This window comes from Ailuropoda melanoleuca, chromosome 4 (assembly GCF_002007445.2).
Source record: "Ailuropoda melanoleuca isolate Jingjing chromosome 4, ASM200744v2, whole genome shotgun sequence".
Lineage (NCBI taxonomy): Eukaryota > Metazoa > Chordata > Mammalia > Carnivora > Ursidae > Ailuropoda > Ailuropoda melanoleuca.
Window position 1 is genome coordinate 107,924,958 of NC_048221.1, and position 26,308 is coordinate 107,951,265.

Below are 26,308 nucleotides of genomic sequence, written 5' to 3' on the forward strand. Positions count from 1 at the left end.
CTGCAATACTTTTAATAGCAAAGGATTGGAAACAACCCAAATGTCAATCAGGTGACTGGTTGAATAAACAATCGTATGTATGACCTCATAATGGAACATTTAATAGGAGAATATTCTATCCGGTTCTATGGAATGATATTCAATATATTGTTATGGGGGGAAAAAGCAAGACCAAGGAAAGTGTGAAATAGTGTGCTATCATTTATCATTTGTTTATATATATATTTATGTATTTAATAGAAGGGTGAAATGTAAAAAAATTTATCTAAGGCAGAAGGAGGAAATAGGTGGAGGGGACTGGGTCAGAATACAGATTTCTCTGAATGAAGCTCCTTTCGTGGATTTGACTTTGGAGCCATGTAAATAGTTTACATAATTATAAAAAATTAAAATGAAAAAAGCAATTTTTCAAAATTTAAGCAAAATAAAGTTAACAACCATAACCCTGATTCAAGTCTGGAACACAGCCACTATTCTAAGTTATTTTAAAATGGTAATTTGACTGAACATCCCTAATGGCAAAAACCTTAAGGACAAGAAGAATTGCAAAACAAAATTTTAACTGTTTTCAGTAATTATTTTTTATGATAGTTTGAGCATTGTTATTCTAAGGATTTAAAACAACGTGTAATTATTTTGGTGATTTTGAGAAGGAGGTTTTTGGAAGGAGTAAAAGAAAAGCAGACGTAAAATCAGTAAGGTTACGTTAAAAACCCTGTAGTCCTGAGTTGAATTGGGAGTACCATTATAAACTCATCTGGTTAAAAAAAAAAACACACCCCAAAACTCACTGTACATATTTCCTAGTTCTGTCCACTGACACCAAGAGACAGTGGCCAAACCACTACCAATGAGCACTCCTAGCACCCAGATTTTGGTCTCTAATTATTATTCCCCACTAAGAGGAGCCAGGGATCCCTGGGAATCACTGGATGTGAAGTCAGGGCTGGGGCATAAAATCATGAGATGAGCTTCAAACATCTTGTCATACAAGATAATTACAAAATATCAAAGACCACTGGGGTCATGTGAAAAGGAATCAGCCAACTTAACACAGTTCCCAAGAGCCAAAGATGGGATAACATGAGTAACGGTAAAAGATAACAATTGCAAAGGATTGAAACACACATGAAATATGATTAAATCAGGAGTTCATAATGTACTCAAAGAAAAGCCACCTTGGAAACTGAGAAAGGGGAAAAAGCCAAGAATTTAGGCTGCCTTCCTCTACAAACCAAACCTCAGAGTAACCAAATGAATCATTGATAGAAATTAAGTTTCTCTTTATGAAGTACGCCAGCTAACAAACAAAGAAGAAACAACAGCACCAGAATATTTTTGCAGCCCCTAAAGAAATTACGAGTCTATGCAATAATCATGAACGGCTGCTCCCATCAGAAAAGAGGTGGCTAGAGAGTAAATGGCTCCCACCAGAAGTACCTGTCACCACCAATAAAGTCGTCTTGCACAAATAAACACAACTGGACTCTGACTAAATCTCCAGATACAACTACTGATGCATAAGAAATGGGACAGAGGAACATGTTAAAAGACACTACAGAGACGCACCCAGGGAGACCCAGGCTGTGAGAAATTCTACAGGGCACACCATCCAGTAGTGATTTCCAACAGGCCTCCAGTGATTCCAGAATGTGCTACCAGGTGAGAGCCGATGCTACATTTAAAGGAGACTCAAGAGGCGTGTCCACAAATTACAGAGCATGGACCTAACTCAAACAAATGAAAACTCCTGAGCCACTCAGAAGTTTGAACAATGACTGAATAGTTGAAGGTATTAAGGAAATAGTGCTAATTTTTAAAGTGTCATTGATATGGAGGTTAAGCTTTTTCAGAAGTCCTTGTGGTTTGGAGGTACATGTTGAAATATTTACTGATGAAATGATATGATGTCCAGGATCTGCTTCAGAATCATCATCAGGTGGGGTGAGAGAAGAGGTGGGGGAAGGTTGGCTGTGGGTTAATTGTTGAAGCTGGTGGTTTGCACGTGGCGTTCACCATGCTGTTCTCTCTACTTCTGTACATGTTTGCAACTATGCATGATAACAAGTTTTACAAACCCCCTGCCAATGATAGGAAGCTCTCTTACCTGGAAAGGGGTGCAACTCCTAGCTACTTTGTTAACTCCTCACTACTCTGGCCTAGTGCATCCTGCAGCTAGGAAAGGACAAGGGAGAAGCTGGTTTCTCCAGGGGAAAGTGAGTGGTAGAGACAGTGCAGAGACAAGCTATTGCCCATGGAGGAAGGGCCCAGGCACCATCCACAAGAGGGGGTCCTAAGCCGCCAGGCATTCATATACTGGTGCTGCGGGGATGGGGCTGGATGTGGGATTTCATAAATGGGAAGCAGCTTTGATCATGGCAGGTCCTGGTGATGTAAACCACTGGTTTACACTGGGCCTGTGTGGCATCCAAATCCTCATCATACCCCAGTCTAGGCGGGTGTATGATGGCAGCTGCACTGCTCTGTAGCTCCCTAAATCACTCTTTGCCTGCTGGGAGGTGAGAGGCTTGCCCCTGGGAACCAGTCCTGCTCCCGGCAGGAAGGAGGAACGCACCGCTGTGACACTGTACTTTCAGGGTCATGGCCATGCTCTTGGATGGCCCTCCCTGGCGTTCTGCACAGGGCACTACATGGCATGCGAGCTTCTAAGCCGAGTCATAGCACCATTTGAAAACACAAGGCTGTGGCTAATAGTTTGAAGACAAGCTGCGACAACCCGTTAAGGCAGATGTGCAGCCCCCCGTTCTGCTGTTGGGAGAAACTGCAGCCAAGCCATGGGAGAAGAAACATGTCAAAAGCAGGTCTTGACTGTGTCTCGCTCTTTGACAAAATAAGACAAGGATAGGTTTTTCCTAGAAACCATCTTGGCATAGGGCTCGATCACTAAACGGGCAACACACCTTCTCCGGCTCCGTCTCATACCAAGGCAAATAGAAGGAATTTTAAAATAAAACATCTGATGAAATCTCACCTAGATTAGCTTGTATTTGGATACTGAAATCTCCTCCCAATTCAGTTGGCTTTTAAGTTTTAACATGAATGCTCTGCACCCCACCCCATGCCCCAGCCAGTGCTCCCTTTCTTCAGTCACCTGGAGGGCACGGCCCCTTGGCTCCTCCATCAGGAGTAGGAGGCCCTGGAATCAATGTAAATTCAAGCATTTTCTTAAGCTTGCCACAGCCAGATGTGGCCTCACCAATCTCCTGTTTGGCCAAGCCAGATTTCTATTGGTGGCGTGATCCCAAGGTCACCTCCACGTTTTCTTTCTTGTGTATTTATCCCAGTGGACCCAGCCTAGATTGGAAGAGAGCCAGGTATCCCTTCCTAGAAGGCACTGGGCTCACTCATGTGCAGGGACAGGCCAGGTGGGCACCGGGGGGCAAGAGACTTTATTTCTCCAGTTGCGAGACCAGGTTATGTTCTGAGATACGATTTCTCAAAAGGGAATTCATTCAGGCAGAACTTAGGCTTTAACGTTGGTTCCTTGGTCTAGAAGAATCTGCATGGGGGTTCCAGGCCCTGCCATGGCTTTCTGATGAGAAGGCTGGCAGGCATGTCACAGAAGGGAATGCGGACAAGAGCACCGTGCTGGGCTGTGGCAGGAGGCCCAATCCCTATGCCGCACGAGCGGGGCACCATGGCCCCCAGCATGCAGGAACCGCTTCGTAACAAGGCTTGACTATAACCGTACAGAGGACTGACAGGCATCTCAGACACATACCATCGGCTTTTCCCTCCCCGGTTGGTTCGAACTCACAATGCCATTCAGCCAGCATTTTGAAAGACTGCCCACTTCCCTGTAAAGACATGAGAGAGTTCGTGCATAATCTACGGGAAGAGCTTAAAGCAGAGAAAAGAACACCGTGACGGCAGCAGTCGTAGCTGCCCTTCCGTGCCACTCCCTGCAAGAGTGTGCGGCCCTGCCCTAGAAACCTGGGGGCACGGGCAGGTGGGTGGGTGGGCGAGTGGGCAGGGGCAAGGCAGGGTGGGGAGAGACAGCCGTCGCAGTCTGGGCCCACAGCTGATCTCTGAGGAAGCGAAATGAGCCCAGACCTCCACACTGCAGTGACCCCCCGGCTGCCTTAGAAGTCATAAGGGGACACAAAGATGGTGACCTTGGACACGTGGTTGGCTTGGAAGGAGCGGTCCAGGTATTCTGACATGTCAACATCCACCTCTAGCGTCTGAGGCCCCTCCAGGGTCTGCACGAGGATCAGCTCCCCTGTCTGCCGGTCTGAGCGCTGCATCACAAAGTGGCCCCGGCTGTTCCCACCCACGATCCCAAAGCGCAGGCTGTTGGGTCCAGGTCGGCCGGGGGCTGAGGCTGTGGCCATGCGGAAGAGCGTGATGGGCGTCTTCAGGTTGGAGGGCAGAGAAAGGTAGTGGAAAGAGATGGTCTTGGGCAAGTGGCGGCAGGGTCGGCTGTCCATGGGGCAGGGGTTTCGCTCACACTGGCTGGAACAGAGAGGCAAAAAAATGGAAGGAGTCAGCCTTGGGGAGACTCGGGAGGGGCTGCTCTGACCTGGCTTGTCTGCCCCACTGCCTTCCTGCAGAGGCCTCCAGAGTGACCTTTCCTAGACACCAGTCCCCCAGCACAGAGGCTCAGAGCTGCTGGCAGGTGAGGGTGGCGGGGTGCTCCCCTGACCCACTTGAATAGTGCGCACGTACACGCATATTTATACATGCTGTTACTAGAGTTTTTACAGACAAGTGAAGCCGGGATGATAAACCAGGTGCCCCTTCTGCCCATGCCAAGACCTTTCTCCATAATGGTGGGACCCCAGCACGCAGCTGGCAACACCCTGGAATGTGGCGCTCTGCACGAGGTGAACTTTGCAAACACCCAGGATTTATTCTTAAAGAGGAAACCCTGCCTTTCCTAACCATCTGGAACCAGGATCTTGTGGAAGTGTTTCTGGTATTTCTCCACCTTATCCAACACAGAGATATGATTTAGCATATTCCATGACTCATATAATCACAGTTATGCAGGTCGAATATCGCATCCGGCTGATAATCAGGGATATCCCCAGAGGCTATGACAATACAGTCCCTTCACTGAGTGACTTCGGAGGAAGATCCTGGTGCCTTCAGTCTCAGTAAATAACTGCCCCTCTTCAGTGCCACTGGCTTTCCTGAAGCTTCTACTCCGCTAGAGCCCAAACGGTCTGAGCTTGTGAGGTTAATTCATTCTAAAGACAATGCTAAGACGCTTGCGATCTCTTTTTCAGAATTCATGTACTTCATGATGGCTATTATTCCCCGGAAAGGCCTGTCTCCCACCTTTTGAAAAAAAAACACCAACCAACCATTAGGTGCTGAGGTTCCTGGAAATCAAACCTCCTAAACCAGTGGAAAAGTCCATCAATATGATGCAGAGTATACGGGACATGCAGTGTGACTGGAACCGACCAGTTATTAGCCGCGTGAACAAGAGAGAATGCTCCTCTCCCGAATCTGTGTGATATGTACCTGCCTCCCGGTAAAGTCACCACAGTGGTCTGCCCTCCAGTGGCCCCCCACCCCCAACAGTGCTGCACCTGCATGGCTATAATCCCATCATCCTCCAGGTCAGCAGGGGAACACTTGGAACGTTACTCCTATCAGGGCAAACTGGGTTATTTATTTTTTTGCAAAGACTTTTTATTTGTTTATTTGACAGCGAGAGAAGGAACACAAGCAGGGGGAGCTGGAGAGGGAGAAGCAGGTTCCCCACTCAGCAGGGACCCCAATGCGGGGCTCCATCCCAGGACCCCGGGATCATGCCCTGAGCAAAAGGCAGACGCCTAACGACTGAGCCACCCCGGCGCCCCAAGGCAAACTGGGTTATTACTGCACAGAGCAGCGGTGCATTAAATGCAAGCAGCAAAGGGAAAGGGAAGCTCAGAGAAGCCAGACTCCCAGCCCCCTGCCTCCCATCCTTCCTTGGATCTAACTGTATCTTTTAAGAACCTCTGCATCTGGCCCAGCCCCCCGGGAGGCCTGGGCGGGGGACCGAGGCGCCCAGCCACGGCTGGCCCCAGCCGTACTCACAACGGGGAGGTCTTCACGTAGCTCACGTTGCCGCTGCCTTCTGGGCACTCCGGGCTGACGCACTGGAAGTCCCCACCGGTGTTGATGCACATGGTCCCCTGTGGACACACGAGCTGCGGGCTCACACACTCGTCGACATCTGAAATAAGGGACCCCCAGGAAGAGTGAAGATCCCCTGGCGTCCCTTCCGTCACAGGACCCCATGAAAAACCCCGACAGGTGCTGGAATGTGGTGAGTTTCTAAATACTCAATACTTATTTTTCAAATGATAAATAGCTCCACCCTGCACTATGTGAAATCCAGACCTTGTGGCAGTGCTGCAGAACCACGCTGGGGAGCACCCCTCCCCGGGGTCCTGTCCTTCCGCGGGGTAGACAGGTGACAGAGGGGCCAGAAGTACAGGAGGGTGACCGGTCAGGGGTCACGATGCATCTCTCAGATCTGCCTCGTCCTCAGCCTATGGGCCCTGGGATCTCCCCTCAGTGGCTATTATCAGCCCCTGTAAGAGTCTTCCGGAAAGCCTTTCTCCTCAGCCTCGCCCCTCCCCAAATGCAGATGTCCTCTCCTTTGTAGGAGTTCTCTGCTGCTGCCTTCGCCCCACCTGGAGGCTGCTTCTTCCCAATCTGCACAATCCTACCTGGGCCTTCTTGAGTACTGGTGGGATGGATGGAGGGAGGGAGGGACAGGTGGATGGATGGATGGATGAAGGGAGGGATGGATGGATGAATGGAGGGATGCATGGATGGATAGAAGGATGGATGAATGGAGGGATGGATGAAGGGAGGGATGGATGGATGAAGGGATGGATGGGGAGGGAGGGATGCATGATTGGAGAGATGGATGGAGGTGTCTTCTTCTCCAGTCCCAGCTTCTCTGATCCTTGCAGCAGAGCCCCACTAGGACGTCACTGGGGAGCAGCCTCTTCTCTCACATTCTACCTGAGCTCACGGAGGAGCCCTCTGCCTTCTCCTCTGCTCCTTCTCCCCCAGTGGCTCAGAGCCGCTGTCTGGGACCAGCCAGGCTCTCTCTTGAGCCCTGCAGCCACCTGCCTCTGCAGCAGCGTCACTCACCCTCACAGCTCTTCCCATCGGCCAGCATCCGGTACCCGCTGGGGCAGGCACAGCGGTAGGAACCTGGGGTGTTCACACAGGTGTGCATGCAGAGCCGGGGGCGTCCCTCCTGCCCGTAGAGCTCGCATTCATTCACATCTGGGGACAGAAGTGCCCAGTATGACCAGAAGCCATGTGATGGACAGCCACCAACCATGACCCAGGATGGCTGTGCCTCAATTCCTGGAGGCGATGGCCAGTGTGGCTAAGTGGCTGGGCCTGGGGGGTTGGCCAAACCCTACACCCAGCAGAGCACCGGAAGAAGAGCAAGCATGCTCCCCTTCCTCCCCAGCCAAGGGCCCAGAGGGGTGAGCGGAGGGATGAGAGGAACCTACATGGTGGACCCTAGACAGGTTCCTCTGTCTAAGGCTGAGAACTAACGGGGGACCCTGCAAAGGCTAGCAGATCAGGCCGGCAGCCCAGACTACTGACCTGCATCCCAGCCCCACCCGAACTGGCCTCGTCTTTGGGATTGGAGGAAGAGGGCCTCATTTCTACTGCTGTGACCACTTGGGTAATCAGGAGAGCTTAGCTAAAGTTGCGTGGATCCATAAACCTAAGTGGAAAGGGGAGCCAGGGGATTGAGTCCTGGAGCCCTGCACAAAGCAGGGGGCCTGCCTAACCAGCACAAGGACTCAGCTCCTCTCTGCCACCCGCCCCTGTGACTGCAGCCGGGATGGAGGGGAAAGGGGGGGCTCNCGTGAACAAGAGAGAATGCTCCTCTCCCGAATCTGTGTGATATGTACCTGCCTCCCGGTAAAGTCACCACAGTGGTCTGCCCTCCAGTGGCCCCCCACCCCCAACAGTGCTGCACCTGCATGGCTATAATCCCATCATCCTCCAGGTCAGCAGGGGAACACTTGGAACGTTACTCCTATCAGGGCAAACTGGGTTATTTATTTTTTTGCAAAGACTTTTTATTTGTTTATTTGACAGCGAGAGAAGGAACACAAGCAGGGGGAGCTGGAGAGGGAGAAGCAGGTTCCCCACTCAGCAGGGACCCCAATGCGGGGCTCCATCCCAGGACCCCGGGATCATGCCCTGAGCGAAAGGCAGACGCCTAACGACTGAGCCACCCAGCGCCCCAAGGCAAACTGGGTTATTACTGCACAGAGCAGCGGTGCATTAAATGCAACCAGCAAAGGGAAAGGGAAGCTCAGAGAAGCCAGACTCCCAGCCCCCTGCCTCCCATCCTTCCTTGGATCTAACTGTATCTTTTAAGAACCTCTGCATCTGGCCCAGCCCCCCGGGAGGCCTGGGCGGGGGACCGAGGCGCCCAGCCACGGCTGGCCCCAGCCGTACTCACAACGGGGAGGTCTTCACGTAGCTCACGTTGCCGCTGCCCTCTGGGCACTCCGGGCTGACGCACTGGAAGTCCCCACCGGTGTTGATGCACATGGTCCCCTGTGGACACACGAGCTGCGGGCTCACACACTCGTCGACATCTGAAATAAGGGACCCCCAGGAAGAGTGAAGATCCCCTGGCGTCCCTTCCGTCACAGGACCCCATGAAAAACCCCGACAGGTGCTGGAATGTGGTGAGTTTCTAAATACTCAATACTTATTTTTCAAATGATAAATAGCTCCACCCTGCACTATGTGAAATCCAGACCTTGTGGCAGTGCTGCAGAACCACGCTGGGGAGCACCCCTCCCCGGGGTCCTGTCCTTCCGCGGGGTAGACAGGTGACAGAGGGGCCAGAAGTACAGGAGGGTGACCGGTCAGGGGTCACGATGCATCTCTCAGATCTGCCTCGTCCTCAGCCTATGGGCCCTGGGATCTCCCCTCAGTGGCTATTATCAGCCCCTGTAAGAGTCTTCCGGAAAGCCTTTCTCCTCAGCCTCGCCCCTCCCCAAATGCAGATGTCCTCTCCTTTGTAGGAGTTCTCTGCTGCTGCCTTCGCCCCACCTGGAGGCTGCTTCTTCCCAATCTGCACAATCCTACCTGGGCCTTCTTGAGTACTGGTGGGATGGATGGAGGGAGGGAGGGACAGGTGGATGGATGGATGGATGAAGGGAGGGATGGATGGATGAATGGAGGGATGCATGGATGGATAGAAGGATGGATGAATGGAGGGATGGATGAAGGGAGGGATGGATGGATGAAGGGATGGATGGGGAGGGAGGGATGCATGATTGGAGAGATGGATGGAGGTGTCTTCTTCTCCAGTCCCAGCTTCTCTGATCCTTGCAGCAGAGCCCCACTAGGACGTCACTGGGGAGCAGCCTCTTCTCTCACATTCTACCTGAGCTCACGGAGGAGCCCTCTGCCTTCTCCTCTGCTCCTTCTCCCCCAGTGGCTCAGAGCCGCTGTCTGGGACCAGCCAGGCTCTCTCTTGAGCCCTGCAGCCACCTGCCTCTGCAGCAGCGTCACTCACCCTCACAGCTCTTCCCATCGGCCAGCATCCGGTACCCGCTGGGGCAGGCACAGCGGTAGGAACCTGGGGTGTTCACACAGGTGTGCATGCAGAGCCGGGGGCGTCCCTCCTGCCCGTAGAGCTCGCATTCATTCACATCTGGGGACAGAAGTGCCCAGTATGACCAGAAGCCATGTGATGGACAGCCACCAACCATGACCCAGGATGGCTGTGTCTCAATTCCTGGAGGCGATGGCCAGTGTGGCTAAGTGGCTGGGCCTGGGGGGTGGGCCAAACCCTACACCCAGCAGAGCACCGGAAGAAGAGCAAGCATGCTCCCCTTCCTCCCCAGCCAAGGGCCCAGAGGGGTGAGCGGAGGGATGAGAGGAACCTACATGGTGGACCCTAGACAGGTTCCTCTAAGGCTGAGAACTAACGGGGGACCCTGCAAAGGCTAGCAGATCAGGCCGGCAGCCCAGACTACTGACCTGCATCCCAGCCCCACCCGAACTGGCCTCGTCTTTGGGATTGGAGGAAGAGGGCCTCATTTCTACTGCTGTGACCACTTGGGTAATCAGGAGAGCTTAGCTAAAGTTGCGTGGATCCATAAACCTAAGTGGAAAGGGGAGCCAGGGGATTGAGTCCTGGAGCCCTGCACAAAGCAGGGGGCCTGCCTAACCAGCACAAGGACTCAGCTCCTCTCTGCCACCCGCCCCTGTGACTGCAGCCNACCAACCAACCATTAGGTGCTGAGGTTCCTGGAAATCAAACCTCCTAAACCAGTGGAAAAGTCCATCAATATGATGCAGAGTATACGGGACATGCAGTGTGACTGGAACCGACCAGTTATTAGCCGCGTGAACAAGAGAGAATGCTCCTCTCCCGAATCTGTGTGATATGTACCTGCCTCCCGGTAAAGTCACCACAGTGGTCTGCCCTCCAGTGGCCCCCCACCCCCAACAGTGCTGCACCTGCATGGCTATAATCCCATCATCCTCCAGGTCAGCAGGGGAACACTTGGAACGTTACTCCTATCAGGGCAAACTGGGTTATTTATTTTTTTGCAAAGACTTTTTATTTGTTTATTTGACAGCGAGAGAGGGAACACAAGCAGGGGGAGCTGGAGAGGGAGAAGCAGGTTCCCCACTCAGCAGGGACCCCAATGCGGGGCTCCATCCCAGGACCCCGGGATCATGCCCTGAGCGAAAGGCAGACGCCTAACGACTGAGCCACCCAGCGCCCCAAGGCAAACTGGGTTATTACTGCACAGAGCAGCGGTGCATTAAATGCAACCAGCAAAGGGAAAGGGAAGCTCAGAGAAGCCAGACTCCCAGCCCCCTGCCTCCCATCCTTCCTTGGATCTAACTGTATCTTTTAAGAACCTCTGCATCTGGCCCAGCCCCCCGGGAGGCCTGGGCGGGGGACCGAGGCGCCCAGCCACGGCTGGCCCCAGCCGTACTCACAACGGGGAGGTCTTCACGTAGCTCACGTTGCCGCTGCCCTCTGGGCACTCCGGGCTGACGCACTGGAAGTCCCCACCGGTGTTGATGCACATGGTCCCCTGTGGACACACGAGCTGCGGGCTCACACACTCGTCGACATCTGAAATAAGGGACCCCCAGGAAGAGTGAAGATCCCCTGGCGTCCCTTCCGTCACAGGACCCCATGAAAAACCCCGACAGGTGCTGGAATGTGGTGAGTTTCTAAATACTCAATACTTATTTTTCAAATGATAAATAGCTCCACCCTGCACTATGTGAAATCCAGACCTTGTGGCAGTGCTGCAGAACCACGCTGGGGAGCACCCCTCCCCGGGGTCCTGTCCTTCCGCGGGGTAGACAGGTGACAGAGGGGCCAGAAGTACAGGAGGGTGACCGGTCAGGGGTCACGATGCATCTCTCAGATCTGCCTCGTCCTCAGCCTATGGGCCCTGGGATCTCCCCTCAGTGGCTATTATCAGCCCCTGTAAGAGTCTTCCGGAAAGCCTTTCTCCTCAGCCTCGCCCCTCCCCAAATGCAGATGTCCTCTCCTTTGTAGGAGTTCTCTGCTGCTGCCTTCGCCCNGGGAAAGGGGGGGCTCGAGGCTCTTCTAGATGGGTGTGCTGGTTTGGATGGCACTGTGGCTGGGTTCTGAGACGGGGGCCAGCCTGGGCACCCCTGGCTGCTTTCTCCACAGTCTTGATTTCTTATGAGCACCTCTGATGTCTACATCTCAGCAACCATTAGGTCCACACGTACCTAAAACGCAAAGTGGGCCGGGCTTGCTGAGACTTTGCCCCACCCCCCTTGCTGGTGCGCCCCGCATCTGGGGGGCGGCGGGTGGGAGCCCTGTCCTCTCCTGGGTCCTCCCCCTGCTCCCCCCTTCCTCCCCCGACGGAGCCCGGGCCTACCCTGGCAGACGCTGTCGCCGGCGGCGCCGCTCAGGTGGAAGCCGGCCTCGCAGCTGCAGTGCTGCGTCCGCTCCACCTGCGCACAGCGCGGCGCACGGCTGAAGGCGGGGTCGCCGGCCTCGCTGCCGTCGGGGGCCGCTGCGGGGAGAAGACACCCTCAGTGCCGGGCCCTGGCGCCCCTGCCGCGCCCAGCCTCGGGCAGGGGCCGGGAGGAGAACCAAGACCGGGGCGCGGCCCCTTCTCAGAGCTTACTCTGGAGCAGGGAAAGGAAAGACAAGTGAGTGACCAGAAAGCCGCGGCCGCCCGGGGCCGCCCAGAGGGGCCGGAGCTCGGGGAGCGCCGCCGAAAAGCACCTTGCAGGAAGCCGCACGCCTGCGACTGCGCACAGAGGGCCGGCAGGCGTGTTAAATCCACGTTTTCCCTTCAAAAGGCTTTACAAACACCAAAATGCTAACAGTGATCCCTGGAGTTTAAACCTAGGAACGTAAAACAGGACTTTTTTGGGGGGGGCGGGGGTCTTTTTTGTTATTGTAATTTTTAAGAAAAAGATTTTATTTATTTATTTGAGAGACAGAGAGCACAAGGGGGGGTGTGGAGAGGGAGAGGGAGAAGCAGGCTCCCCGCTGAGCAAGGTGCCCCTTGCTGGGCTGAATCCCAGGACCCCGAGATCATGAGCTGAGCAGAAGGTAAATGCTTAACCGATACCCGTGTTGTAATTTTATACTTTTCTAAATTATCTAAGCTTTTGGTTTTTAAACCAGGAACATAATTTTTTTTTCTTTTTAAGATTTTATTTATTTGACACAGAGCACGAACAGGAGGAGGAGTAGAGGGACAAGCAGACCCCCATCTGAGCAAGGAGCTGGATGCAGGGCTGGAACCCAGGACCCTAAGATCACGATCTGAGCTGAAGTCAGACAGGTAATGGACTGAGCCATGCAGGCGCCCCAGGAACATCAATTTTCTAATCAGAAAAAAAATAAATTAGTTTTTGAAAGTTTTTAAAGGATTTAGGGCTCTCGTATGGTTAGGGAGGATGGTAGAGGAATGGATGGTGAGAGAAATGATGCAGGAGAGGACACCCAAGGAGGGGTCTCCACGGCAGCGGGGTTCTCAGAGTAGTCAAATTCATAGAGCAGGAAAGCAGAATGCTTGGGGGGAGGGGGCGCTGGGAGAAGAGGAAATGGGGAATCACTGTTTCAAGGGCAGAGTTTCAGCTTTGCAAGGTGAAAAAGTGAAGGTGGATGGTTGCACAACAGGGTAAATGTGCTTAATGCCCCTGGCCCGGGCACTTAAAATAGTTAAAATGGTAAATTGTGTTATGTATATTCTACAGTGGGGGCGGGGAGGATGGTGAATGGATTAAAAAAAGTATTCGGCCCTCAGAGCTGGGCAGACACAGGCAGAGCTGATGGGAAGGAAGGCTCTAGCTGGGGGACCAGGCGAGCAAGAAGCCAGGCCTTTGCTGGGCTAGTCATGGAGACCACGGGGTCACAAGCTGGCTTCGGGTTCACTGCTCCCTCCCTCTTCCCCTCCCCTGGGGAGGTTCTTGTCATGGGGATACTTCAGATATAAAGTGCCCCCTGGACCTGCGGAGCAGCTGCCTAAGGTCCTGGCCGCAGAAACCCTGACACGAGGGTTCAGAACATTCAGGGTCCAGGGGCGCCTGGGTGGCACAGCAGTTAAGCATCTGCCTTCGGCTCAGGGCGTGATCCTGGCGTTATGGGATCGAGCCCCACATCAGGCTCCTCCGCTATGAGCCTGCTTCTTCCTCTCCCACTCCCCCTNCCAGCCATGACAGTGCTTAAAACAAAAAAAATAAAAAAAAAAAAAAAAAAAAAAAGAACATTCAGGGTCCAGGACCAGCTCATTTGGGTTGAAGAGGGCCCATTTTTCTTGTTCCTTTCTGTTTGTAAGTAGGGGGAGAGGCAGTGGAGCTGTCAAGAAGGCCCTGCCTCTGGCCTCTGTTTCCACAGAGAGTGGCCCCAGGGGGAGAGGAGCTGGACTCCTGAGGGAGGGCGGCTGCATTCTGAGAAAGCTCCCAGCAAGGCTGACTCAGCTGAATGGAACCAAGACAATTAAGCGGCAGATCTCTGGGGGCAGGACTGAACACTGGCCTTGGACTGGGTCTGATGCAAGAATATCGAGTACTGACAAAGCTCCTACTCTCTGGATACTATTGTTTCTCTACACCGAGATTCCACATAGAAATCCAGACAACCAGACAGGACGCTCTAGGGATTTCTGGCATAGAAAGAGGACATCTTTAGGATTTGACTCTTTTATATAGGAAATGTGGGGTACAGCATAGTGTGGGAACCTTCATAGATTCCTTATCAGATTATCTTGGCCTCTGAAAACCGCCACTTTGTGGCCTCTAGACCTTCTGGCTAGGGATGTATTGAGACTCAAGATGTGGATAATAAGCTCACCACCAGGGGCACCTGGGAGGCTCAGTCGGTTAACTGGTTAACCGTCTGTCTGCCTTCGGCTCAGGCCTTGATCTCAGGGTCCTGGGATGGAGCCCTGCATTGGGTTCCCCGCTCTGTGGGAACCTGTTTCTCCCTCTCCCTCTGCCCACTCATGCTCTCTCTCTCTCTCAATAAATAAATAATAAAGTCTTTTTTAAAAAAAGAAAATCTCACCACCAGTCGAATGTCTAGTTGCACAGTCCTGAGGGGACCTTGGCCTGTATCAATAAGTACTGACTTTGCAGAGTGTGATGGGAGCGTTTGAAAGGAAGAGCCATTCTGTTGATCTGCAGAGAAAGTGTGTACCAAGTGAAGGAGGAACAAGGAAGCTTCTCGGGCCAGATTCCCAGTCTGGGGAACTTTCACACTGAGGGTCAGTCCCTCTACCTGCATTTTCGTCCCTGAAAAGGATCAAAACCCTGGTTACACAAAAGAGCTAAATTCCATCCCAGATAACCACCTCAGGGAATCAGAGGGATCAGGGGTCGAAAAGCCCTCTCTCCAGGCGGGGAACTGAGCTCCTGCCACGTCTTCATTTGGTGACCCACGACCGGGGGACTCTTCTCTCTGCAGTGGAACGTCCTCACCGAACCCCACGGTAGCCTGTACGTACCTGTCTGGGCCTGGTGCTGACAGCGGCTCCCAGTCCTCCCCGGAGGACAGATGCATTTGTACTGGGTGACTCCTTCCACGCAGGTCCCCCCATTCTGACAAGGCTGGCTGGAGCATTCGCCGATGTCTAGGAAAAGAAATCATTTTCAAGTACAAATAGATGAGTTCTAATTCTAAAACGAACCAAAACCAAAGCTGGGTTACCTTCCTTTACTTCGACTTCTACTCGTCCCCTCTGGCCTCGCCACTGCCCCCAGCAGCAGGAGCTGGGCGGGGGCTGATGGGGCTGAGCTGCAGCCCACCCACCGTTCAGCAAGCCACAGAGCCTTTGGCACACACCGTGCTCTCACCTGGAGCCCTGCCTGGAGGAGCGGACCCATCACCCAGCCATGCTCCCCACAGTCTCCGTTCCCTAAGTTACAGAGTAGGCTGCCCAGGTGCCCACACTGCCTTTGAATCAAGCCAGACTGTCCCCCACACCTCTGCCTTAGCAGCCAGCTCCCAGGAAGAACACAGTATTTAAAAAGATTTCATTTGTTTGTTTGTTTCTAGCACGAGTGGGGAGAGGGGCAGAGGGAGACAGAGAACCCCAAGTAGACTCCACACCCATCGCAGAGCAGGACAAGGAACTTGATCCCATGACCCTGAGATCAGGGCCTGAGCTGAAATCAAGAGCTGGACGCTGAACCGACTGAGCCACCCAGGCGCTCCGGGAAGAACACCCCTTGAATAAGAACCCAATTCAGCAGAGTTATAAGAGGGAGAGATGGTCCATGACAGTGTCCAGAGAAGGGGAAAACGAAGTCTCTCCAAATTCCCACCCAGTAGCCCTCCTGTGCTCATTTCCTGTGCACCCAAGGAAGACTTTGACTCTTGACGTTTCCTAAATGGTGGAAAAGGAAAATATTCCTTGCTCATACATGTAGCAGTCATGTGGGAAAGATATATAGAAAGAGATTATATATTTAAAAATTTAATACGTTTCTGTGTGGTAGGAGTCCAGGCAATTTTTCTTCATTTACACTTTTTTGTACTCTTCTGTTTTTCCACAATGAACTTTTCCATGATAAATTTTCTACTTAGAAAAAAATATATTTTTTTAAAACCCTCAGGCCACATCTGCTTGTTACGAATCCTTAAGCCCATTTTTTTTTTTTCTTAAAGCCCAGTCTTAATGCACAGGCCCTTCCTCCCCAAGAGAGAAGTCTGTCAGTTCACTGACTTGACCACAGCATCTCAGGGAAAGGAAACTGGAAACCTCTCCTTGCTGGCATACGAGCATCCTTTCCTGCTGTATCTATCAAGAGGAAGAAAGGTGCTTTGCTCCTGATGAGAACAGCAGCCTTGCTGTGGGTGGGTTGGCAGCGACTTCAGTGTCCCTCCTGCCTCCTCATTGCTGGGATGTTATATAGACTGTTGTGTGGCTTCTGTTAGTCATGAAAGGACCCAGACCGTCCCAAATGCTGCTAATCCCCGGGGAAGGAGCCCTTTCAGCTTCTCAGGAACCTCAGCCTGGTTGTGCTCTCTCCTCCGTCTGTTCTCAGATGACCGGTTTGAAGGAATGTGTCTGGAATGACACCGTGCACAAACGCCACAGAGCATGGAATTCCCGTTTCTGCCCGTTGTCCAGCTCCCACACCGCTCACCTGCGGACTCTGAAAGTGGGGAGATCACGAGGCCGTGACATGGTAGGCAGAGAGCCAGACAGGATGAACACTAGCAGCTTNCTCTGAAAGTGGGGAGACCACGAGGCCATGACGTGGGGCAGAGAGCCAGACAGGATGAACACTAGCAGCTTTCAGTCTGGCCCCAGCAGGAACGGCACCATCGTCCTTCTCCCCTGTGGGCCTCCAGGGAAAGGGACTGGGCCTGGCTGCACCTGGAGGTGGTGGTGGGGGATGTCACCGGCTCGACAGAGAAACTCACAGGTGCCCGAGGATCCTGGGCTCCGTCTCCCCGTCTGGATCTTGTTGCCCAGGATTTTCGTTTCTAGACAGGCTCCCCACACTCTTTCTTATCTCGGGCATTCCTTGGCCCGACGCCCAGTCCTGGCGCCCCATCTGTGTCATGATTGAAGTCCAGTTGTCCTCACCTTCACATCTGTCCCAGGCTGTGGCTTTGAGTTGCGTGCAGGGTGACTTCGGAGCTGTCAAGAGGGCAGAGGCTGAGGAGAGGCTGCTGACCCAGAAGCATGGCTGCTGATTCTGTTCTGTCTACTGTTTAGTGAGCACTTACATTTCCCTGGAGCTGAGCTGCGTGTTTTACACGCACGATCTGCTTTTTTCCCCCCTTTTATTTCTAATCCTTTCCTGTGTTCTGTCATCTCGTTTCAGATTTTCCATTTCCCCGATCACCTCATTGCTGAGGCTTTCTAATTTTTATTTATGCTGTCCTTTCATAGTTTTTTTTAACCTTTTTCAAATTTCTTCCCGGTTGTTGGGAAATACCAGGTAATAGTTTTCATCTGTTTCATTGCCATTTTCTGGCATTTCCTCATTGTTATAGGGACTTTTTATTCTCTTTTTCTCTTATAATAGTTTGCATGGGATTTGACAAAAGTCATTTTCTGTTCCTCCCATTTAGGGGAGACGAGTTTTTCTAGATGGCCGGTCCAGCTTCCCGACTCTCCGCCTGGCACTTCCGTGGCTGTTTCTAGTGCAGCTCAGGATTTCCCCGCTCCGCCCCTTTTGTGCTCCTCTCCTGCTTTCCCCGGGGCCATCTCTTCCACTTGCACCGACTTTCTTCCTTCGTAGGGCTCCATTTGGATCCTCCTCCCCTTAGAAGCTCCTCAATACCGGGCTTTGTCCTGGAAAGTTTCGAGAATTCCTAGGGGCCAGCAGCGCGCTCCAGCAACTGAGACTTCTTGTTGAAAAGCTGCAGCCCGCCCTTGCGAAAACCAGCCCAAGGAAAGCCAGGACTGGAGCGGGTCCTAATAAGATCATTAGCTTTCAAAGAAAAAAGAAAAAAAAATCCTCTGGGCATCCAGGCAAGAAGACCGAGATACTGATGATGGCAACAGCAGAAAGCTGCCACAGAAGACAGGGGCACATATTTAACATACTCAGGGAAAGAAGAGGTGAGGCAGACAGCTGGTGTCCAACCAAACTGGCATCCAGGGGGGAAGTGGCCCACTTTCTGAAAGGGCAAGAACTCGGGGGATTGCCCCCAGTCCCCCTGGAAGAATAAGCTGGAGAGAGATCCGCATGGGGACAGCAGTGGGGCTCCCCAAGGCACAGCAACCCAAGGAGGGCTTCCCGGCAGTGGTGTCTACCACCGTTTGGCCCAAACAAAACAAAAATCTTCCTTAGATCTGATCCAGCCCCTGGAGTTAGCTACCAGTTTATAAGAGATTCAGAGACCACAAAGGTGCAAACTCCCAGTTGTAAGATAAGTAAGTCCTGGGGACGTGGTGTGCAGCATGGGGACTGTGGCTAACACTGCTGGGCTGGTGTATAGGGGAGTTGTTAAGAGAGTAGATCCTCAGAGTTCTCATCACCAGGGAAAAAACATTTCTTTTCTTCTTCTTTTTGCATGTCTGTATAGAGGATGGATGTGAACTAAACTTGGGGTGGTCATCATTTCACAATAAATGGGGTCAGGTCCTTATGCTGCACACTTTAAACTTAACACAGTGCTGGATGTCAATTACATGTCAATAAAACTGGACGAAAAAGAAAAAGAGATCAGAAGATCACATTAAATGACCTCTTGGGGAAGCAGTTAGCAAACTGCAAGGGATTGGGTGGGGGGGGTGGGAGGAAGGAAGAAGAAGAGGAGGAGGGGACTGTAGACTTTTATAAAAAGGGGTAAGAGAGGGGCGCTTGGGTGGCTTAGTTGTTAAGGCTCTGATTGGCTCAGGTCATGATCTCAGGGTTGCGGGATGGCGCCCCGAGCCTGGCTCTGTGTTGGGTGTGGAGCCGGCTTAAGATCCTCTCTCACCCTCTGCCCCTCCCCCCTTTCTCCATCTCTAATAAAAAATAAAAAATTTCAAAAACCCCACAAACTTAAAAAAAAAAGAAAAAGACATAAGAGACACATCAACCAATTGTAATGTGTGACACTTACTTGGACCCTGGTTCAACCATAGTGTTAAAACCTCGTGAGACACCTGGAGGAATTTTTACCCTGACTAGATATTTAAAGATAATAAGGAGTTTGCTGTATTTGGATATGTGAGGATCGTAATACTGTTCTTTCTACTTTTGTGAATTTGAAATTTTCCATATTGAACAGTGTTTTAAGATTGCTTGTCTTGGCATTATTTATGATTATGAAAACCTGGACACAACAAAGAAATAGTTCAGTAAAGTGTGGAATAGCCTTGGGGGCACCTGGGTGGCTCAGTCGGTTAAGCACCTGCCTTTGGCTCAGGTCGTGATCCCAGGGGTGCTGGGATCGAGCCCCACATCGGGCTCCCTGCTCAGCGGGGAGTCTGCTTCTCCCTCTGCCTCTACCCTCTGGCTTGTGCTCTCTCTCTCTCTTGCTCACTCTCTCTCTCTAATAAATAAATAAAATCTTTTTAAAAAAGTATACAACAGCCCTTCGGAGGACGTGTTTCATAATCATTAAAAGTTATGTTTAGAAGGCAGCGTTAATGAAGATTTGCTGGTGTTAAGATCTGTACACAGATGCTGCTGACTATGGAAGAGTGGCGTACACATGCCCAGATAAAAGTCTGGAGGGAAATTCAGTTTCCTAAGCAGGATCCTTCATGCATTCATTGATCACTCGGTGAGTTAGCCAGCCGGTTGCTCAGCAGCTACTAAAAGGCTCCCGCAGCAGAGGAAGCTCTTTCTACTCAAATCCTTTTCTCAAGGTCCCTGAGCAAAGGCCTCGTACACCGCAGGTGAGCGGACTGTGCTCTATTCTGACCGCAAAGTACCCTTCCAAGCCCTCGATCCCGTGCCACAGCCCTGCTTTTCCAGCCTCCTTAAGCCCCTCCTGTCTCCTGCACCCTCCCTCGCCGTCTGACCAAAGGTCCGGAGCCACTTCTTTTCTGTCTCTACCCTCTCTTCCCCGCTGCTCTTGCCGCTGTGCGTGGATTTCAGTCCTGTCATTAGGCTAGTAACTCCCAATTGTGTATCTGTGTCCCACCCTCCCACTGTCCACCTGACTTCCCTGTTGGGAAAGGCAGTCTTAGGCCTGCAGGCTGTGGAGCCCCATTTGGCCGAATCCTTAACATGAGGTCAAGAGCCCACTCAACCCCCCGTGCAGGGCTTACCGCTCCTGCGGGTTCTTGTCCCTGATGCTTCACAAGGGGTTTTTGCTCTGCTCACATGTGGATGTCAATGGCCCTCGGCTTTCAATCTTTCAGACTCCATGGGAAGGGGCTGAAGGGTCCTTCCCCTGCAGCATGAGAGGGGTCCCCCGTGCCCCCCAGGAATTGCCCTGTGTCAGTGGCTGGCCGCCCTAACCGGCCCCCACCCCGAGGCTGATCTTGCTCTGTCTCTTCCCTACGTGAGCCAAGTGCTCCATCCAGTGTCTGACCATGCTGCGTTTTCCTGGGTAACTCCAGGACTGGGATGCCACGGGCAGTAGTGCCCAGAGTGCTCGCTGGGATGGGTAACACGGTCTTCTGCTCGACACTCTCCGTGGGTGGAATTCATGGTTCTCCGCTAGGATGTTGTACAGATGTTTTAATTTAACGTGGCCAAAACGGAGTTCTGGTTAATGACCCCCACAAGGTTACTTAGAAACAAACCCACACTCATTGCTCAGTCTTCACTATCTCTATAAATGACACCATGTGCCCCCCAACATTCAAGCGGAGTCGGGGAGCCTTGACTTCTCTTCCATGCAGACAGCTCACATGGGGTCTCGGCCAGTTCTGTCTCTGGGTTTGCTTTCACTCTCCTCTGCTGTCTCTCTCCCCTGGACTTCAGTAGCCCCCAAGTGGTTTCCAGCTCCCTTCCTGTCCCCCCCACCCCAGCGCACCTGTCACACAGCAGCAACACACAGGTCTGATTACCACACCTCTCCCCGTACACCTGCTTTTTGTGCTGCAGCTACAGTCCCACCTCCTGCGCGGCCTCCAGGGCTGCACGCGCTGGCCTGGGTGTCTCCCCCCGCACCTGCTCTCACGCTCAGCTCACACCTGCTCCAGGAGCAAGGCTCTATACTTTCTATGTTTCCTCAAACACGCCAAATTCTTCTCGTCCTTAGGGCCTCTGTGCATTGTTTCTCCCTCTTCCTAGGACAGCGTCTTTCCCCTGCCCCCCCAACCCACCCCACTCATCACATGACCAGACCCCCTCGACACCCTTCCATGTCTCTGCATCCCCATGACCGCCTCAGAGAGGCCCTCCCATGTTCCTGCCCCCATCGTACAGATTCTCAGCCCCTTCTTAGATATCGTCAAGGCACTGTCCACAAACCCCCATTTCTTCACCTTTCCATTTGCCTATCTGTTTTGCTAGTTTCCACCTTAGCAGGTGAGCCCCCCACGAGGCTGGGCTGTATCTCTAAGATTCAGTCTGAATCGCTAGCATCAGAGCTGGTGTTCAATGAAAATTGGTTGAATGAATGAATAAAGGTTTAAAAAAGGGGGGGGGTGACTGCCAAAAACAATTCTTTTTTCACAGCATGGGAGTAAGGGAAAAAGTTATTTATTTCTCTCAAGTTTTTTCTTTGGTTACCAATGTTGTCAAAGCAACAAGGCCTGTGGCGATGGTTCTCCCAATGCTGAAAGCTTCAGATCTTAAAAACATGCCCTTCCAAGAAAGAAAGGAGAAAAGGGAAACAATGCAGGGAGCCAAGTGGCTGCTTTCCATTTGGGAGCTCTGGAGCCTACCTCTGCCCACAGGGCTTTTTAATAGCAGGAGCGTGTGTAATTTCCTTTTATGCCAAGTTGGGTTCATCACCTTCTTTCTGAGCATCTGGCCGGGGATGGGGTGAGGGGCAATTATTGAAGAGCTGCTAAATCTTTCACTGTCACTGACATTTTGGGTCTTGAAATGAATCCCTGTGATTAAGAAGATTCTTTTCCCTTTGTGGTCACAAGGACCACAAGACTGCGGGTATGGAAAATGAAGCGGATGCATGCGTAGCTAAGATTCTAGGCCACTCTGAGGGGTGTGTGTGTGGAGGTCACTGGATTGTTGAACCCCCCCAGCTCATGTCCTGCTCACACTGTTAGCACTATTGCAAGAGGTCAGCAAACAGCACATTGGAGCTCTCCTTCTCCCTTCTGCCAGGATTGGGTGGCATGCCTTTCAGGCTCTTACTGGAGACAGCATCCATTAGTCAAATAAATTCCTGCTGAAGACAGAAGTGTCAACACAGGCACCATCCACAAACCAGGGAGAAGTCATGTGCCTGGAGCTGACTGAGCCCCTGGGCTGTGATGTTATCAGAGTTGTTTTATTTTGTTTTTTCCATTACCACCACAGGGTGAACTCCCATGACCCGTTCACACTTAAAGAGAGGACAAATGTCCATCTGAGATCTCCGTGTGGACTGGCCACTGCCTCGTTCCCTGAGCCAATCTTTCCCAGGGTTTAGATAGTGAATGTGGCCCCAGTAGAAGTCCAGGGTGGGCTGCGCCAAGCAGTCCTCAGGCAGGGCAGTCAAGGAAGAAGGACAAATGGCTAGGAAGGAGGCTGAGGGAGAGGGGAGACAAAGAATGCACAGCAAATCTGGAATGAGGTGGTGAGTTCAAGGGTGAGAGGCAGGAAGTGCACCACGTTGGACAACGAGGACGGCTGGGAGACTTGCTGGCCGAGCTTGGCGTTGGTCCTCCAGGAAAAGTCGGCTTTCCACATCTCAGGAAAGGAGACTGCTCCGTGGGGCTGGGTGCCCTGGTCTTTGTAAGGGCTAGCCTGGCCTTCCCAAAATGTCCACGCAGGTGGCGGTGAGCATGTGCGGGTAAGTCTCGCCTGGTCAGGGTGGACGCACACTCAGGACGTGGCCCTACTGTTGGCTTGCTGCAGGCCGCATTCTGACTGGTGAGGGCCCAAAGCGTATCACTGCTTCAAAATTGTCAGTATCTTCTCCTTCTGGCAGTGGCAAGATCCAGCAAAGTGGTGTTTCTCAAGATTGAGTTAACATCAGAATCATACTGAAAATGTAGATGGCCAAAGTCTCCTCTATAAAGATCTCACCCAACTCAATAGGTCTTTTGAGGCCTCAGAGCCTGCCTTTCTACAAGCTTTCTCGGTGACTCTGGAGTAGCTGAAAGTTTGAGAACCACGGCACACAAATCACGATAGGGTAGGACCCTCTGTTCCACGGAGGGGTCCTGCTGCGGGGAGGCAAGGCGCTGATATATACCTAACACGTGCAGGCTCAAGACGGAAGCTGGCAGACATGCCCAGGGTCCTCCGGGGAGGCGTCCTAGTCAGCTGCTAAGCTGGAGCTGGGCTGCGGGGAGCATTTTGGGTTCCTACCCTTGTCAAGCCCCTATGCGTTCCTTTGGTCAAGTCATTCCTGTGACTGTGCTCCCAAGCCTCTCATGTTTCTTACACATTTACCTAAAAATGCATTTTTTCGGCTATCTTGTCCGAGGAATTTTATCTTTTCATTGAAACCACATCGTGCTCACTGTAAATGCGTGTCACTACCGAGGACAGAATACTTGGACAACACCTGAGCAAGACAGAAAACAGCACGTGGGCAAAACGTGCTTCTGCGCACAGAACCGCTGGGGGGTGGGCAGGGGCAGCCCATCTGAAGAGCAGCGTGGGAGCACTTGGTTCAAAGGAGTGAGCTTGTGGCCAGTTGCCCCAACTCCAAACCCAAAGAGAGAGCCCCGAAGACAAAGAGGGGGGATCAGAAGACCTTGCCGGCACCATTTATGGTGGTGGAGAGTTGACCACCATCTGGGCGGCCATGACTGGGGGCGTGGTCAGGTAAGCCGGAGGGGGCACCCCATGGAGGGTGATGTGGTCAAGGGAGCACATGAGTGCAGTGAGAAAGAAATCAACTGGGGCCCATAACTCAATCTGTAAGTTAAACATACAGACACCCAAAGCAATGACCATGAGATGCCATTGTGTTCCCACCTCCGCTGCCATAATTTGTCACCTATAAGGTGCTTACCCTGGATGGAGATTTTTTAGGGTCAAGGGTAAATCCAGACACTGGTATTTCCCTCGGCCTGTTTGCCAGTTACATGGCTTGTATTTCTAGGCTGGTTCCCAGCTAGGTCTGAGAGCTGGTCCCTGCAATCAACCTTAAAACCATTGTTTTTCCTAGGAGAAGGGAAATGGAAGTCTAAATCCATGAAATGTGGTTCTGGCTGCCCGGTCTCCACATGTCAATCCACACAATCTGTCTTTAGAGATGATACATTTTCCTTTTTCTTTTCTTTCTTTCTTTCTCTTTCTTTCTTTTTCTTTCTTTCTTTCTTTCTTTTTTTCTTTCTTTCTTTCTTCTTTCTTTCTTTCTTTCTTTCTTTCTTTCTTTCTTTCTTCTTTCTTCTTTCTTTCTTTCCTTTCTTTTCTTTCTTTCCTTCCTTCCTTCCTTCCTTCCTTCCTTCCTTTTTTATTAGAGAGAGAGGAAAGGAGAGGGGCAGAGGAAGAGGGAGAGAGAGAATCTTGAGCAGGCTCCATGCTCAGCACAGAGCCTGACTCAGGGCTCGATCTCACAATCCTGAAATCATGACCTGAGCCAAAATCAAGAGTCGGACACTTAACCAACTGAGCCACCCAGGTGCCCCGAGATGAGATATTTTCTAATGTTCTGTTATGTTTTCAAGTTCTTTATGCATTCAAATCCTCTCTACATTGCTCTTGACAACATATTTATATAACATTTGCATTTCCCTTTCAACTCTTGGGTTAAAATCATGAACATTCTGCCCTAGCAGACATCTTCTGGGCCCTGCTCTAAAAATGACCGGTATCCACGACTTTCTGACCATAGACTTCTGAAAAGCCTCTTCTGCTAGAGAATGCTAAGTCTGATTTTCCTCTACCTCAAGAAAGTACTGCTCTTGAGCTGAGAAGAGAAATCTCTTCAGGTCCACTTCCCATCCCAGTGGTCGCTCCTGGATCCTGTTTACACCAAGTCCCAAAGCAGACACAAAAGACACCTCGGAATTTCCTTAACCCTACAGGTCATCAACGGCCTTGGAAGCTGCAGCCCCAGAACACCGGTAAGAGCCCATCACCTGCGTCCGGAGCAGAGTGAGGTGTTGAGGAGCACAGACTCTGGGGTCAGGGTGTCTGTGAGTGAATCAACTTAGCCTGCTCCCCAGCTGGGTGGGCTGGGGCAAGTTCCTCCATCTTTCCGTGCCTCGATTTCCCCAAATGCAAAACAAGACTAAATTCGTGAGAGGGTTTGGCAGAGCCCCTGCAGGCCAGCCCAGGCCTGGCTCAGAGGTAAGTCATCGGACATGTGGCCACTATTCTGCAGCTGAGGAATGGTGGAGGAATCCGGCAGAAAAGTGTCCAGCGGAATGACACTTTCTATCCAGCAGACCCCCTGCTGGGCTGCGACAGGTCCAGCCCAGGGAGACAAGAAGGAGGGTCTGTACCTTTACAGTAGGGCTGCTCCCCTGTCCAGGTGCCGTTGGGAAGACACACCACACTGCTGGGCCCAACCAGCTGGAACCCAGGGTTGCAGGTAAAATGGACTTCATGATCCACTAAGTACTTGCTTCCAAACTTTCTGCCATCTGGGGGGGCATTCAGAGCAGGACAGGACACTGCAAGGACAGAAAGAAGGACCATGGTCACTTAACATCTCTCTCTGTTACAAGACTTCTCATCTCTAAGTGCTCCTGTGATGAGCGCCTCCTCCAGGCTATGCACCGGGCTGGACATCGAATCCTCAAAGCACTCCTGGACATGGGGGATATGTGCCCCCTAGTGAAAGCTGAGCCAGCGCCCCAGAGACATGGAGGGCGCAGGGCCTGGCAGCATGGGAGGGTCAGAGCCTGGACCCCCCCCCCCCTCAGGTGCAGCTGGCTCACCCACTCCCACCTCCCAGGAGCTCTAGCCTGTCTGGGTTTCTTAGGCCTTCTGAACAGGCCAGAGTCAGGCCCACTTCTAGGCCTTGACTTTTGCTCTTTTCTTGGCCTGGAATGTTCTCTCCCCAGAACATCCCCTCTCTGGCTCCTTCTCACTCTTCAGGTCTCAACTCGAATGCTACCCCCTCCCAAAATGTTCCCTGGCCACCTCGCTTAGTTAAAACCTCCCCAGGCACTCTCTACCCCTTGAGCTCACTTTGCTTTCTTCTTAGCATGTGTAATTACTGGAGGCGTCTTCTTGAGATATTTGTTTCCATATCTGTTGTCAGTGTTCTCCCTCCAAATGCAGCTCGAGAGGGCAGGGGCTTCACCTGGCCTCGCATACCTGATGTGGCCCCAGCACCAGC

At 52.1% G+C, this 26,308-nt stretch overlaps 1 protein-coding gene across 1 annotated transcript in view; it reads right to left on the reverse strand.

Annotated features, from left to right (window-relative positions):
• Positions 1-26,308, reverse strand: part of FBLN7 (fibulin 7) — a 55,520-nt gene continuing 29,212 nt past the window's right edge. The window contains exons 3-8 of the mRNA XM_034659524.1: positions 25,467-25,637; positions 14,994-15,119; positions 11,910-12,047; positions 9,542-9,679; positions 8,471-8,609; positions 1-4,476 (exon numbers count right to left, since the gene is read on the reverse strand). Of these exons, the coding sequence (XP_034515415.1) occupies positions 4,104-4,476; positions 8,471-8,609; positions 9,542-9,679; positions 11,910-12,047; positions 14,994-15,119; positions 25,467-25,637 (1,085 nt within the window). The 3' untranslated portion in view covers positions 1-4,103. The remainder of the gene's footprint in view (positions 4,477-8,470; positions 8,610-9,541; positions 9,680-11,909; positions 12,048-14,993; positions 15,120-25,466; positions 25,638-26,308) is intronic.